The sequence below is a fragment of the Opisthocomus hoazin genome, chromosome 3 (assembly GCF_030867145.1).
Source record: "Opisthocomus hoazin isolate bOpiHoa1 chromosome 3, bOpiHoa1.hap1, whole genome shotgun sequence".
Lineage (NCBI taxonomy): Eukaryota > Metazoa > Chordata > Aves > Opisthocomiformes > Opisthocomidae > Opisthocomus > Opisthocomus hoazin.
In genome coordinates, this window is record NC_134416.1 from 12,212,708 (window position 1) to 12,228,966 (window position 16,259).

At 50.1% G+C, this 16,259-nt stretch overlaps 1 protein-coding gene across 7 annotated transcripts in view; it reads right to left on the bottom strand.

Moving 5' to 3' along the window:
* The window catches only part of LOC142360815 (uncharacterized), a 173,040-nt gene that overhangs the window by 37,093 nt on the left and 119,688 nt on the right, over positions 1-16,259 (bottom strand). For 3 of the 7 annotated variants that reach the window (XM_075415561.1, XM_075415565.1, XM_075415560.1), the window contains one exon: positions 9,363-9,410. The exons of the other annotated variants lie outside the window; for them this stretch is intronic. Coding sequence is in view for 1 of the 3 variants with exons in the window: in XM_075415565.1 (XP_075271680.1) it covers positions 9,363-9,410 (48 nt within the window). In the remaining 2 variants the exon portion in view is untranslated. The remainder of the gene's footprint in view (positions 1-9,362; positions 9,411-16,259) is intronic. 7 annotated transcript variants of the gene reach the window in all.

Genomic DNA, 16,259 nt, shown 5'->3' on the forward strand with positions numbered 1-16,259 from the left:
CAGTGAGGTGGGTGTCAGGCTCCTCTCACAAGTAACAGGCAATAGGACAAGGTGAAATGGCCTCATGTTGCACTAGGGGAGGTTTAGATTGGATATTAGGAAAAATTTCTTCACTGAAACAGTTGTAAAGCATTGGAACAGGCTGCCCAGGGAAGTGGCTGAGGCACCATCCCTAGAAGTATATAAAAGACGTGTAAATGTGGCACTTAGGGACATGGTTTAGTGGTGGAATTGACAGTGTTAGGTTAATGGTTGGACTCGATGATCTTGAAGGTCTCCTCCAACCTAAACAATTCTACGACTCTATGATCTCTCTGGCAAAGACAGAAGAGTGTCATATCTGGACTATGGCAGTTTGCACAACAAATTCATCTGCAGTCTGTTCCCTGATATCAACTCAAAGCCATCCTTGGCCTCCCTGCTCAAAAAGCAGTTGTTTACCTTCCCATATCTGCGCTATTTCCTCTGCTTTAACCCATCCTCCCTCAAAATAATTCCTGAAGTACTCAAAACAATCCTCAGCAGCTCTTCCTCCAGACTCCTAAAATTACGCCGTGCTGCGGTGTTCTAAACAAACACCATCAACACTGCTGTCCTCCATTTCTTTCCTGTGTTTTAAGTACAAGGCTTTGCTCGCCAGCAGAAGTGGGTGCACTTGAAGAGCTCCGGCTCCCGGCGCCGCAGCTGCAGCGGTTAGAGCCTGCTCTCCTGGCAGGGAAGGGCATTTCGTGCAAAACCTCTTGCTCATCCCTTTCTCAGCACTACGAAAGTAGTCTAAAAAGCACTTTGAAGTCCTCTGGGATGAAAGGAGAGTGTAAAATATCCCTCTCCCCCATGGCAGCGGATGTTACAAGACTCTTCATGAGCACAGAAAGTAGTTTCTCTGTCAGCAAGCTCCCCCTGCTCACACAGCAATGACAACGTGTGATGCTCTGTCAGGCTGCGAGCCAGCTGTCCCCTCTGTCCCCTTCCTCGCCTTTCACTTGTGGGCCATGCACGCCCCAGGCTGCACACTGGCAGAGAAATGCTCCCGGATCAGAGGAAAGAAATGGGAGTAGAAGATACCAATCCAGGGTAATTACCCTCCCCAACACCACCACTGCTACAGCCTCTCCCATGTGCTCACCTGCTCTGCGAAAAATGCATTTACACTTTTATTTACATTTCCTTAATACAGGCCAGATATGAGCAGGGCATTTACGTGCCCTCCGTACTACAGAAGCCTGTCCCAGCCATGCCAGCAGCACCGGGTGCTGCACGAATGCAGAGGAAGAGGCAGCCTTGGAGGAGATGCCGGTGACCCCAAGAGCAGAGAGAGGCCAAAAACACCAAATGCGATGTGGCACTGAGTTTTAAGCACTGCCAAATTAAGCGGCAACTGTTCTTTGCACAGCAAAGGGTAGTGAAAGAATCTGGTGGGTTTAGCACCGGGGGTGATGGGAGCTGCTGTGACTTTCAAACTCAGAAAGAAATAGCAGGTGATTTGTTGAGAGGTACAGAAGTTCACACAAGCGTTGTCACAAGAGATGGATGTCTTTCCTGCACCTCCTCAGGCAGGCCAAATCTGGAGGGAAACCACAATTATGGAGGTGGGCTTGCAGATTTTGGCTTGCGTGTTTCTCCTCATCCTGCCAAAGGGTGCATGGGGCAGCTCCTTGTGAGATGACCCAGCAGGTCATGTGCCCAGGGTCATCCTTCCTGGCCCACGTGCCCAGCTGGGACCACAGTAGAGACCCCAGTTTCCTACTGCAAGCCGCTGGCACACTTGGTCAAGTGCTGCCTCCATCAAGCCACATGGCTACCACCATGACAGGGGCCATGGAGAGGGGAAGGAGCTATGGCTCCCATTGCAAAAATGGAGAAGGAACTGATTCCAAGTGCTCTGCACCCAGATAACAAACTTCTCCCCATTCTCCTCCTTCCCTCTACCTGCCATCACCTCTGGCAGCAAGGGGCTCATTCAGGTGCTCTTCTGCTGAGACATCAGATGAGTCACCACCAAGCACATAGCAAACGCCACAGCCAATGGGGTTCTGGCCTCTTTGCAGTGGCTTTTGCAATTGGCTTTCTCCAAAGGATGAGGTGGTGTAGGAAAGTCCCATCTCCACGTTGCATGTCATTGCTCCATTAGATGTCAGAAAGGATACAGTTTACAATGATGTGATCTGGATTGCTGAAACACATTAGGTTCAAACCTCTACAGCATGGACCTAGGAGCTGTTGGAGCACACAGAGGAGAGCAGCCATTTGCACTTCCCAGGGTGAGAAAGAATCCAGAAGCTGCCTCTGGCACTAACGAACACGCATTGCATGTTAGTGAGCGCCTGTGGAGTAGTGTCCTTGGAGAAAGAGCCATCAGCTCAGTGTCTCCTTTGCACTCAGCTGTTCTCTCCTTGCACAAACCTCTGGTGCAAGCAAGCCAAAGAAGAGAAAATAATTCTCATGCATTTACTCTTTTATGACATCTATCTACATGAGGGGCCAAACAGCAGGACGGGTGAACAGCCCGCTTGCCCTCGGAGCAAACAGCACCAGCTAAGGGGCTTCACAATCCCTTCAGCAGCAATTTCTCTCTCTTGCGTTTTCCTCTTGCCCAGTCCTACACGATGGGTCTAAAGCAATTTATTGGCAGAGATGGGGGGAAAATCCAGAGGACCAATGTCCCCAGTGTCCCCAGATCACGTGCGCTCTTTCAGCTCTTCTAGATACCACAAAGCAACAAACACCAGCCCGTCCCAGGGCTGGGCCAGGCCTCACTGTGGATGCTTCCAACCCCAACTCAGCCAGGGCCACCCTGCATGAGCTCCCTACCCTTCCTCGCTTCTTAAAATGGGATCCTCATCGTCTCCCCAAGCCCAGCATGCTCACCAACGTCTATAATGTACTCAGATATGTAAGCAGCACAGGACAGCTTGCGAGTGATTCAGCCAGCCCGAGGCCAATGGCTGGGACGTTTCACACCGCCACTGCCGATGCCACCAACGTCTCCATCGCTGGCGGGAGCCCTGTGGGGCCGCAACAGGAAATCGGGTCTTAATCACCGTCTCACTTTTCATTCCCCACTTCAGTTCTGCTATTTTAGCAGCTGCTGTGAGCTGGCTCCACACTGTCAGATGAGCAACCGTTAGGGCACAGGGTTTAGCTCGAGTGTTTTCAGGCTGCAACTCCAAATGCGAAGAAAAACGTGAAGCTGGGGGAGGCTGCGGGAGGGAAACCAGGCAGCGATCAAGGCTTTAAGACACAACTAAGCAAGCACCAGCCTCCTGCCCAGGCTGACATTGCCTGCACCGGCTGGGGGAGGCAGCCAGGCTGGCGAGTCCATACAGGGAGGGGACTGGCACTGCGTGGACCTACCGCCCGGGGCTGCTGCCCACTTGGGACAGTTGCGCGACACGGTCCGACGCAGATGTGTCTCCAGGTGCTTCCCCTTCTCCTTGTTCATGATACAGCTATATATCTGTTGCGATACCAGGGCCAGGCTTTATCAGCTAAGCACTCAGCCTCTGTGGCAGCCAGAGAAAATTCCCCTTGCAGGGGGGAAGTCTGCTGCCACCGTAACCCATGCAGATGGCAGAGCCAGCCCCTGTACACCTGCACCAGAGACCATCTAAAACGGACAGAGGGTGCTGGGACCCGGAAAGGGATGTGGCCAGAGCTCACTGGCACAACCATCCCCACGGACTGGCACAGGACCTCTCGTCAAGTGCCCACCAGCCCATGCTCCCCTTGCTCACATGGCCCGTGTACCTCCAGAGGCAGCAGCCAGGTAGGAAAACAAGAGGTTGGGTTTTGTGTCCAATTTTAGTTGCTTTCACCTTTTGCAGCCCCTTAACCTAGGCACGATGGGAAGCAACGAGAAAGCAATGCCAAATCTCTCCAGTCCCAAGCATCCCAACTGCTGCAGGTGACTCCTGGAGATAACAAATGATCTGAGCAACTTCACAGGTGCTCACGTATGTGCAATAAGGATGGGTCCTTGCTGTGCCCTGGGGGACGAGGGGCCGTTTATAGCCCACATGCCCAATAACCCACTTCGTCCCTCCAAACATTGTTCCCCCCTGCCAAACACTGCCCATGGTTTGGTGTTCAGCCTGGCAGGCCCCGCTCCCCGTCCTCATCGGTCTTCCTGGCACAAAACAGGCTCTGTGGTGCGTTATCGGGAAGGCAAACACAGCCTCTGCCCAGCTCCAGAGGCGTCCTCGCACAAATAAACATCATGCCGCATCATGGGACAGGCTGCTGTGCACGGGGGATAGACATAACGCTGGCAAAAATGGGAGGAAAGAGCTGGTTTTTACAGCAGGATGGGGATACCCGCTGAGTCAGGGGCAGGATGAAATCTTTCTCCACCTCTTCCAAGACTGTGACCCTAAGGCAATGCTTTTGCTGCAACGTGAGGACATCATTTGCTTATTTTTCCCCCTTCTGACCCCGCTGATCCCAACAGCTGCCTTCCCCTGCACCATCAGCCCTTGCAGCGTGAAGAAATTGATATGGACCCTTCCCTCTCATTTCAAGCTGGTGGTGTTAAATGGCATGCTGTGGGATCCCCCCAGTTTCTCTCTACCACCACCACTGGAAACACAGAATTACCATCAGAATAAAATGATGGTGCTGGCCCAGCACGTGAAGTGCCCTGGCTTCCCAGGAAGGGACAACCGAAGCGGCAGGGCTTACCGGGATGCTAACACAAAAGCAAGTCCCGCAGCTGGCACCGCTGCTTTCTCTCTTCCTCCTCCCTCGATCATGAAACCACCTGATGGCAAAGCAAAAATCATACAAACACAGAATGATTTGGGTTGGAAGGGACCTTCAAAGACCATCTTGTCCAACTCCCCTGCCATGGGCAGTTACATCTTTCACTAGACTGTTGCTCAAAGCCCCGTCCAACCTGACCTTGAATGTTTCCAGCGATGGGGCATCCACAGCCTCTCTGGGCAATGTGTTCCAGCGTCTCATCACACTCATCACAAAAAATTTCCCCCTCATGTCCAAACGAAACCTATTCTCTTTCAGTTGCCCTCTGTCCTGTCACTACAGGCCATGGTAAAAAGTCTCTCTCCATCTTTCTTATAAGCCCCCTTTTACATATTGAAAGGCTGCAATAAGGTCTCCCTGGAGCCTCCTCTTCTCCAGGCTGAACAACCCCAACTCTCTCAGCCTTTCTCCATAGGATCACAGTCCAGAAGGACCCAGAAACCTTTACAAACCTCCAAGCAAACAAAGCCCCCAAAACATCCCTCTCCAACACAGTGCCGACAATCCCAGAAGCCAACAAAACTCTTCCCAGTTCATTGTCACTACCAAGACAGAGGCACTGTGGAGACTGGTGCTTCCGTCCCCTTCACACATGGATGCTTCCACCAGAGCCCGATGCCACGATATCTCCTTTGGCAAACCCAGCTCCTTCAGGAGAGAATGAGAAATGTGAGCAGAGGAGCTGGTTCTCATGACTGGCCTAGTGCCTAGAGAATGACGACGCATGCCGAGGTGAGATGTCAGGGCAGACTCTGAGTCTGTCACTTTCCTGTGACTGAAGTGTCAAATATTCCTCTGTTGGCTTCCCATCAGTTGCAAGGTTTCCCCCTAAAGCCATCACATAAAGCTGATGCTGTTTAAAATACACTTCAGATGTACTGAGACTTGCTTCTTAAATGGCCACTGGTTAGCCTATTCATGATAGACCAGTATGGTTGTGACTCTTGCCCAGCATAATTTGCCCAGACATGGTGAAATACCTGGGGATCTCTTCTGTGTAACTCAGGTATCAGCGTCAAAACAGCAAGTCTTAAAATTATGAGCCATGACCCAAAGCAACCTTTGCCACAAAACTAATTAAATTTTTGGGAAAGAGGACACTATTTACCTCCTGCCTTCCCCACACGGCCTCAAGCACTACTATTTCTGCAAAGCTCCCATGTGCCATGCCCTGAAGTCCTACCCTTGCCTCTCCATCACCTTCACGTATCACAGCTGCAGTGCCAATGCACAGCCAAATTGCCGATGACCTACAGGAGTTTTCCATTCTCCAGGCTGGCCTTGATCTGACCACCTTCTCTGTCAGAAACGGATGGAAACTAAGCCTTGCTGCAAGAGGGGCTCACAAAACTTACTTTAAAAATACCCCCAAACAGCCCACCACAGCCTGGCCACGAGCATTGCTATAGCAGGTGTAGGATTCGCCTCACCTACCCCACAGACACCTGAAGTATATGTATGTGGTCTAAGCCAGCTGGCTAGGGGCACGCGACGTCTGATCGAAGAAAGGTATTTGCAGCATTGGCGTCTGCATCTGAACAAGTCAGCATAGGCTGCTTTTGCAGTCAGCGAAGAGTCTGCCACGCAGCCAGGGAAGCTGAAGGTACAACTCAGTCTCACTCATCACATCCACGGCACCTTAAACCCCATGGACAACGCTGACCAGGTCTCCAGCAGAAGCCGAACACTGTGCTGCTGACCTGCGTGGGGGATGCCACGCGATGACCCCCACCTCGCCCCGCTGACTAGTCAAAAGGAAGGAAGCAGAGACTTCCAGAGGGCAAAACTGCTCTCAGAGCGTACCATCAGCATCTGAGATGTTGCTGCCCCCACCCCAGTGTGCTTCCAGCGGTTAATTCCCCACCCCTCTAGCAAGAGGAGGCAGAACCAATACACCACATTTTGGCTTCCCCACCTCGCGCTCCAGCTCTCCCAGTAAGTGAAAATGGTTTTGTGTTCACATGAAGTGATGGATAAGGTGCAAATGCACACGTAGCCCGTCCTGTAGCCCTGCCTCCACGGGTAGCAGCTTTTGGCAGCAGGGCAGGTGGGGACCGGGAGCAGCAACATCTCAGAGGGCTCCACTGGGATTCATTTCACCTGAGGATGGTTATCAGAGCGCGCAGATTTGAGTGGTACATTCAGCACAGTTGCATTAACACATCTCAGTAAAACACCCTGAGACTCCAACACAGAAAACGCAGCATGGGCAGCTAATTTCCTCCTAATAGCACATTTACCTCTGGCAGAAGTTAAAGACTGCAAGTGCTTCATGAGCCATTCGCAGGAACATTTGTAGGCATTACTGAGTAACTCAGGAACTTAATTATCTCTTTTAAAATGACCTGTGTGATTTAAAATCCTATTTGGACTTCAGGTGCCCTGGGATCTGTACTCCCTGATCTAGCTGCTCAGCTGGCACAATCCTGAAGGTACCATGCAGGCCACTCACGTTGCTCTAAATAGTTCTGCCTAACCACCAAACCCACAAACATGCCCTGAAATCCAGCTTCCCAAACAGAGAGAGAAGCAAAACCCCAGCAACCACCTCCTTATCCTCATCCGCTACGCTCACGCTTCCCAAATGACAGCAAGAGCACATCTCCCCTGAAGCGCTCAGCAAACTTTCAGCACGAACGCACGCCTGAGCACCTTTATACGTAAAACATAGATATTTAGGGAAGTTACTATGCTTCTCGGAAACTTTTTGCAATATTATTTACAAGGCTTGGCAGCAGTTTTTAGAGTCCGCTGGCAGTTCACAGCCTGAACCAAAAGACACACCACGCGCGAACTCTCTTACTAATAATGGCCTGCGGGGCTGGAAAGCCCCCACACATCTCTCAGCCCCGTGCTGCAGTGAGGTGACACGCCTGGGTGCTCGATTTGAATGCGTATGGCCGAGGCCACCCATGGGGAAGCACCAGATCCTGCCTCTGAGCTGCAATCCTGACCCCAGAGACGCACGGCGAGGAGGGCAGGGGTTGGCGCTTTCATTTCTCTACCCCAAAGTATTTCCACTGAGTGATGGTTACGAGCATTCATCAGGGTTGGGTTTTTCTTTCAGGCACGTCATTGTAGGAGGACAGGCCCAAAGTGGAAAAACGTGCTGGTAAAATTCCCAATGCCCGTCGCGTTCACTGGCTGATGCTACACCATCCCCAGGAGCCAAACACCCAGACCTTATCCAAAGAGGAATGCCAGATTATCACTCAGAATTATTTAGTCCTGAGATCAGTTCACGGCATACCAGTGTCTGATACAAACAGGAGAAGGCCTTAAAGGCATTTTCTACTTTACTGGGCAGGGACCTAGCTGAGCCTATGTTATAAGCTGTCACACAGGGGTTTCTGCTACAACACTTGTTCCTGGAGCCAGCCGCAACGTAGTTTGTTTTTATAGCCCAAGCAGGACACAGCTCTTTACCTCAGAGTGGCACAACAGCCTGAAGAACATACAGACCTCAGCACAAAACACCTTGATCTCATACCAGTTTGTGCAATGAGTATAGCAAAGCATCAAAATCACAGAACCACAGAATGGTTTGGGTTGGAAGGGATGTTTGAAGATCATCTAGTCCAACACCACTGCCATGGGCAGGGACATCTTTCACTAGACCAGGTTGCTCAAAGCCCTGTCAAACCTGATCGTGACCACTTCCAGGGATGGGGCATCCACAGCTTCTCTGGGCAAACTGTTCAAGTGCCTCACCACCCTCACAGCAAATGCAGAGACCCAAATCACACAACTGGGACACAAGCACAGATCCTCACACCACATTTCTCTTCTGTATTAATGCACGGGGGCTCTGGTTCATGTTCAGTGAGAAAACGAGTGCAGCACCTAACGCACCTCCGCTGCCCCGCTGGAAGCTCCTGCCCCAGGCTGGTGCTGGCAAAAGCGATGTGCTGCTCACGCCGCAGCTATTCAGTGTCACGGTCCAGCACTTTAGAGGAAAGCAAATGCCCTCAGCAGCTTAAGCCATGGTGTGAACCGCAGGAGATGATGCCCAAGCACGTAGTCCAGGCGGGTACCAGCCATCCCCAGTGACACGGCACACAGGAGCACTGGGCAGAGCCACACACACTGCCATCCTGGCCACGTCCACTGCTGCAGTGCTCCCCATCAAAATGTCTCCTTTTGACTCCCATTTTCCCCCTTTCCTGCACGACCCTTTGCACCCCTCCAAGCTGTCTAGGCACCTTCAGCTAAAGCTGCCTCAGGGCCCTGCCAACCCACCCAGGTTAACACCTCCCCAGCAGCTCCTGCTGTCCCTTACATAGCCCCACCTTCACAGCTCAGCTCCTGCATCTCCCCCAAGACAGGTTTCTCCCCCTTGCTTATCACTTCTTAAACCTCATCACCTGCTGCTCACACAGCCTTAATGTCAGCATTTCTTAAAGCAGAGGTAGGTCTGGATGCATGCTCCCGGGCAGCCTCCAAATTTGGCCCCAAACACAGTTATTTCAGGCAGTTTCATGAAGCTGAGCATGTTGGGTACAAGTCTCACTTCTGTTGAGTCAACAGGGCTTTTTACTTTACTGCAGCCAGTATTTCGACTTTAATGACTCAAAATTAACATGCTGCAACAGCAGTTGTCTTACCTGTTCCTGCAGCTTCTGGGCTGTCACGCTGCAGAAGGGGAGTAATGGCTGTGGAAAGAAAACAAAAACCACAAAGTACCGAGGAAAGCCACTAACAGCATCTATTAAAAAGATAAAACCTGCATGCTGTCCTGGAGAACAGCTACAAAGCTGCAGCCTTTCAACATGACCTCTCATTTTAAGGTGACATTTTGAAGTGTGGCTTGAAATGACATGAGCTGTCCCATACCCTGTACCCCACTGAGGGAAGCAAAAACTCTTCTGTGAACCCTTCAGATGCACAAACCAAGAGGAAAAAGGCGTCAGAGACCCAAAGCATGTTCATGGAAAAGCATGGATGGTGGAATTCAGGTTCCTGGCTCTTGGCATCATGCTACAGCTGTTACGAAACAACATATCCATCTCAGCAGCACAGCTATCGACACTCTAGCATGAGTCATCCATAATACTTATCTAATGGTGAGTAAGCTGCTCCTGCTGGTCATACTTTCCAGATAAATCTATAAAGAAAACAAAAGGGGAAAAAAAGCCTATCAGAACATGTTATCAAAGAAGTAAAAGGAAGGGGATGGTACCTGGGCAGCAAGACAGCGCCCGAAGTGGCAGGGGGCAAGTTGGCTTGGGGCCGTCAGATGAAACACGCACGCCAGGAGGGACAAGACAACAACAGGGGTCCACACAGGCGATGCACCACTAAACCAGCCACAACGCGACCCTTCTCGAGGGTGGATGCTGCAGCAAACACCTATGGCAGCGGTGGTGTACGACACAGCTTGTGGGACTGGGACTCCAATTTCTACGGCAGACTGGAGGGTCTGTGCTCTTCACTTCCTTGCCACCAGCAGTGCTTGGCAGTGAGTGTGGGTCTGAGTAAGGACCCAGTGCCTGGGGAAGAGCTGCTTGGGGCCAATGTTCATAAAATCCTGAGCAGCAGGGAAAACCCAACCCACCCCCACGGAGGGTGCGAAGCGATCCTGAACACAGGGGATGCTTCCTCACCTAATCCTGTTTTTACTAAAGCTCAGTAACTAAATTGCAAAGAATTTAATGGTGCAATTAATGAAAGAGGAAGACAAAGCCCCTTTGTTTCAAATCTGTTTGATGAAAGCAGCCCTGAAGGATGGCACTCGCTCTTTCGCACCCAGCTGAACGTGACCTTTGTGTTTGCCGCCTGCCTGCACCTCGGCGGGCTCTGGTGAGCCACAAGAGCCGAGGCCAAGCCGTAGAGGACTTTCTCACCAGAGAAATCGCTGCTGGGGAGGTGGGGGAAATAACCCAAAGGTCTCCCAAGGGGGCTGAGTCATCGCACGGGTATCTCACGGAGATTTCAGAGGGGTAGCTGGGGAGCGGGGGCGGAGAGGGGAGAAAACTCCAAACACCTCTCCCACTTCACACGGCAGAAAGGAAGAGAAAACCCCGGGTATGAATCACCCTGCCCCAACATCTCAGAGCCACCAAAGCATTTCACACAAGCTTCTACAAAGACTCCCACCAGCAGAGAGGAGCCCATCCACTGCCCTTGCAGCCCGCTGCGAGGCTTTGTGGTGCAAGGAGCTTCAAGGGTGTGCACAACGCTTCTGTAGGCTTGCCCGCAAGCAGGCAGCAGACACAAAAACACCACCATGGGGACCAATCCAGCCTTTAATACCAAACTTTGAGACTCCAGACTCATGTGTGAAGTCCGAGAAGGCCACCTCCATCTCCTCCTACCTGTGAGGGACAAGCAAACAAATGCTCTGTCATGGCTGGGACAGCAATTCTTACAATCACAGAATGGTTTGGGTTGGAGGGGACCTTCAAAGCTCATCTCATCCAAACCCACTGTTATGGGCAGGAACATCTTTCACCACACCAGGTTGTTCAAAGCCCAATCCAACCTGACCTTGTACATTTCGGTGATGGGGCATCCACCACTTTGCTGGGAAACCTGGTCCAGTTTCTCACCACCCTCATCATGAAAGATTTCCTCCTCATGTCCAGACTAAACCTATGTTTATCCAGTTTAAAACCATTTTCCCTTGTCCTGTCACTGCAGGCTTTAGTAAAGTTTGTCCCCTTCTTTCTTAGAAGCCCCCTTTAAGTACTGAAAGGCTGCAAAAGATTTCCCTGGAGCCTTCTCTTCTCCAGGCTGAACAACCCCAACTCTCTCAGCCTTTCCTCATAGGAGAGGGGTTCCAGCCCTCTGATCACTTTCATGGCCCTCCTCTGGATCTGCTCCAACAGGTCGATGTCCTTCTTGCACCAGGGACCCCACTGGTGGGGCAGTTTCACACTGCATCACCCAACACTGCTCAGGGCTACCTCCCTTTTCCCTACCTGGCCTAGGGACAGAGGCTCTTGTAAGGCAAATGCAGGAACTGACCCCATGAAGAACAAGATTCACTGTGTTTTTTGTTTTCTGGGTTGTTTTGCTCAAGTCAATGCTTCAACCCCAGATGTTGCAGGGTCGCATGAACCCTAGCACCAATACCAGGGATGAGCTGGAAACCAGTTTGGGAGAGGAAAGGACCAGCCCTTTGCCATCAGCACACTCACACCAGTGAAAAGGGCCACGTAACCACGGCCTTGGACAGTCACTCTCGGCACTTCACCATCAGCCTTGGAATAAAACCGACTCCTTCATTTGAGCACAGGCTCTGTACAGGGACAGTCATTTAGAAAGAAAACCAGGCCAACTTATTCTCTCCTGAATCCTCAAACTCATTTTCATTATAGTTATTTTCTTCCTTTTTTTTTTTTCATAGGATTGAGAAGAGCCTTCCTGAAGCACGAACTCCATCTGCATCTACCTCAGGCAAACACATAATCCTGCCCAGAAATAAACCGAATAACTCACTCCCACCACTCTTGTTAAAAGGCTCCTCCAAAACCTCTATTCTGACATGATTAGAAACCTTCTTTTTATTTCCAGCCTAAGCACAGTCATGCCAGGTGAGATCCATTTCTTCCTGAACCAACAGCATCCTTCTGCTTTAACAGGTCATCACCTCCCTGATAGACCTGGACTGGGCTGAGCAAGCCGTGCTGCTCCAGGGTCTCCCCTCCCAGCCCTTCCTGTCCACCTCTTCCCATTTAAGTTTACATGGAGGACACAAAAACCAGACCCAGTCAACAGCTTATCTCAGCATGGTGACCTGTCCTCTGAGAAACCTCCCTCGCTTTTCTATGTACGTATCTGCTGCTCTGAGACCTTTCTTGTAGACTCTTTATCTCTGGGGTTTGGGTTTGAGTTTTTTTATTTTCCTTTTTGAGCTTTATGACCAAAATTGCATATGTCTTTTAAAAGTCTAAATATACCTTTCACAGGAAATCAGTATACAGGGGAAGAGCGGGGAAATCCACCACATCTTGCTGTCAAGATGCAAATAAGGCGCTGGATAGGAACTGAGCGGGCCACAGCTGTAATCTAGCCTTAGCAGTGCTTTTGCAGCACGTGTGATACAAAACCAGACACAGATCAGGAGATTCCTGCAAAAGAAAAGACCATTTTGCCAGCTATAAATAATTTTTGATGAAAAAAAAGGAGATGTCTTTAACCCAAATCAGCTGAAACCTCGGTCTAACACAGCATTTAGCCTAGCCAGTTTTGCAGGGAAAAAAAAAAAAAAAGGAATCAATAATCATCTGTGTAGCAACCTATCACAGCTCTACACATTTCTATCAGTAAATAAATGCAGTCGTATTACAAGGATTGCCCATCTGTATTACGATACAAAGGCAAACAAATGCGCACCGCCAGCTTCAGACCAAGGCTCTGGAATTCACAGAAGCAAGGAAAAATCAACAGGGGCTTTGCCCGAGTAAAGACTGCTGGTTTAAGCACACATGGCTTGCAATGATGCTCAGTGAACCAGCTTGGCTTGCGTGCGTGTGTGCACAGCTAAAGATAACTATCTTGATATATTTATATCAAAGACAGAGAGAAAAAAAATCTTGCATGCAAAACGTGGTGACGTTCACACAGATCTTGCAGATTTGGAGGCAAGCGAGCGGTGCTCTCACAAGAGGTCATGGCTCTGGAGCTGATAACCCCTCTGACGTGGGCATCTTCTGAAAGGTGAGCTCCTTTGGCTGCCCCTACAACTTCTGCTCTACACACCGTTGGCTCAGAAGTCACATAGCAAGCAATGCAATGAAGTGACACAGCACTGCGGTCATCCAGCTCCTCGTTTTCTACAAGCTGGAGAACACTTTTCGGTCTCTTAATTTAGGCTTGGAAGTTCAGAGACTGGATTCTTAAGAAAAATGTATGAAAATAGTCTGTTCCTGTTAACCATTAATGTGACCGCTTGCTTAGATAGCACCTTCACCCCAGAATTGGTGAAGTGTTTGTGTTTTTTCACGGAGCAAAATCACAGCCACCGGTGGCATGCAAGAGAACTACAGCTCAGCGTCACCTCCTCTACCGACAGCCTACTTCTGGGTTTGCATCTGGTTTGGTGACCCACCTTCATCCAGCTGCTCCAAGCGCACCTCCCAGTCTCTACAGTAGCTACTAATTCTCGTTGTACACCTGGGTGTAAATATAGCCGTCATCTAAGATGTTTGCAGCCATTAATTAAATTTCCGGCTCTAGGTAACGAGAGATGCTATCTCTCTTCGAAAGCAGCAGCCTTGACTCAGCATATGGTGGAGAGGGAGAGACCGAGCCTCTTCACTTTCTTCAAAGGTCAGCAAGGGAACGCCCCGGAAACCCTGAGTAGTAACACCTCGTCCTTAACCAAGGTACAGGAGCTGTATTTAGGCAGCTGCCTGATCACAAGAGCTACAAGGACACGTGTCTGCTCGACAACAACCAATTCGCAATACGGGTGCCTTTTATTAGCCGCCCATGTACTTAGCTTTGCTCGGAAGAGCACACTGCTCCGCTGGTGGGACCTGCAGCGTACAGAGGAGCAGTTATTAGTGAAGCTAATTACAAACAACGTGGCTACTTAAGAGGGCTAAAAATAGCATCGGCGTATTAATAGATGGAGCACAAAACTGGGACACGGAAGATGAAGATTCTCATCTCGAGCGTGGCAACATCCTACATGATCTCGGGTAGATCTCTTCATCTGCATGTTTCGTTTTCACAGTTTACAAAACAGGCAGTAAAATCACTTCTCAGAAAGGCTGCAAGCCTGGATTCCTCAACATCCGAGAGCACCGAGAGGTCCTCTCCTGTACCTCCACGCAAGTGTAAAACCTTCCTGTGTCGCCTGGACTTGCTCCCTGACATTAATTTCACACCATTTATGCGGCAACTCAGGTGACAGTTCCCAGAAAGCTGCAACATTTACCTGAAATAGCTGAGTTCACTAATGGGTGATCAAAGGAACGCAGGCTTTGGAGTCGACTTCCAGTTGACCCGGAGCTGCTGGAGCAGAGCAGCACACCGGCCCGTGCCCAGCACTGATCTGCAGGCAGAAAGACCATGGCAAAGGGGGGAACATCTGACTCATCTACTCCATGCAAACTTCAGCCAATTTAAAAATCTTATGATTTGCATCTAGCTAATGACCAGAGACACAAAGACTTGTAAAGACATTATAAAACCCTCTGTCTCCCCACCAGACAAGCACGGTCTCAGCCCAGCGCCTGAGAGCAGACATGAGAAATCAAGCCCTTCCTTCCCTCAATTTGCAACCTCTCAGTAAAACTAATTAGAAAAGCAAACAGGCCCCTGACTAGCCTTCCAAGCTGAACAAATGCCACCGCCGCGCTGGAGGACATCTTCCGAACACTGGCCTGGCAGCAGGAGAAAACACCAGCCACCAGAAGAAGGAAAGGACATGAGGACCTCTCTCTCAAACCCCTGATGTCCCAGAGAAGCTCCAATGCCCAAATCCTGACCAGCCTTGCACCTCTCAGGCTGCCATCTCCTTGGCTTCCCGGCTAGTTTGGAAACTTCACAGCACTGACGGCTACGTGCAGGGTAGCCAGATGTGCACAACCTCTGGTCCACCCATGCAAGATGCAGTTGCATGGATGCAAACCCGGCTTTGCTCCAGGATGCCAAAAACCCCCTACACATCTACCCCTCTGATGCAGCTGTTTGTACAGAAGAATTTAAAAAACTGTCTTTAATGACGATGCAACTGCTGTGCTATAGGACACCTGTCCTATAATAACTATAATGCAACATACCTTAGCAAGTAAGAAAAGGGAGTGGAAAATAAATGTGCTGCAGCATTTGCAGAGGGTTTCGTCTATTTATTTAAGAAAGAGAGTCTGAAAATGAGACGATGCAATCCCACGGTACACGACAGTAGTTATCCTGCCTTTGCACTGATGTAAAAGAGATAAGACTCTGCCCTTGAGTGTTTTGCTACCTTCTGCTCAAGAGTTCAAGATGATAAAAATAAAAAACCAGCAAAAAAACATAAAAGCCATAAAAGCCACAAACCATACCAGTTTCAATACAAACAAACAGCGATGTTTTCTTTAGCCATTTCTACTATGGCAGGAGTGAGATAAGCGGACCTTTCATATGAGTATTGTGAAAATAGCTGCAGGAAGATAACAAAACTTGAAATATATGTTCGATGCAACTGCCAGCTACCGTCATCTCAGGCTGCGACTGTTCCCACAGTTGATCTCTAGGATGAGCAAACAAAAACACCTAGCAGGGCTTCAGAAAGTCAGCATCCATCAGCTGCACAACTGGCCTCCTAACCAGGAGGGGTGCTGGGACCCCCCGAAGCGGAGGCTGAGTCCTCGAGGCAGAGTGCTGAGTGGGAAGAGGAAGGATGGAGAGCTGGAGGGTGGAACGAAGAGACACAAGAAGGAGAAGCAGTCTCTTTCCTCCTCCATGTTTCCTTTCCTCCACGCTCTCAGGGTACCAAATTACTCCAGGCTTCTGCTGCCCGCCACGTTTTCTAGTGCACCTATAGTCCTTCACCACTCTCAGGAGCA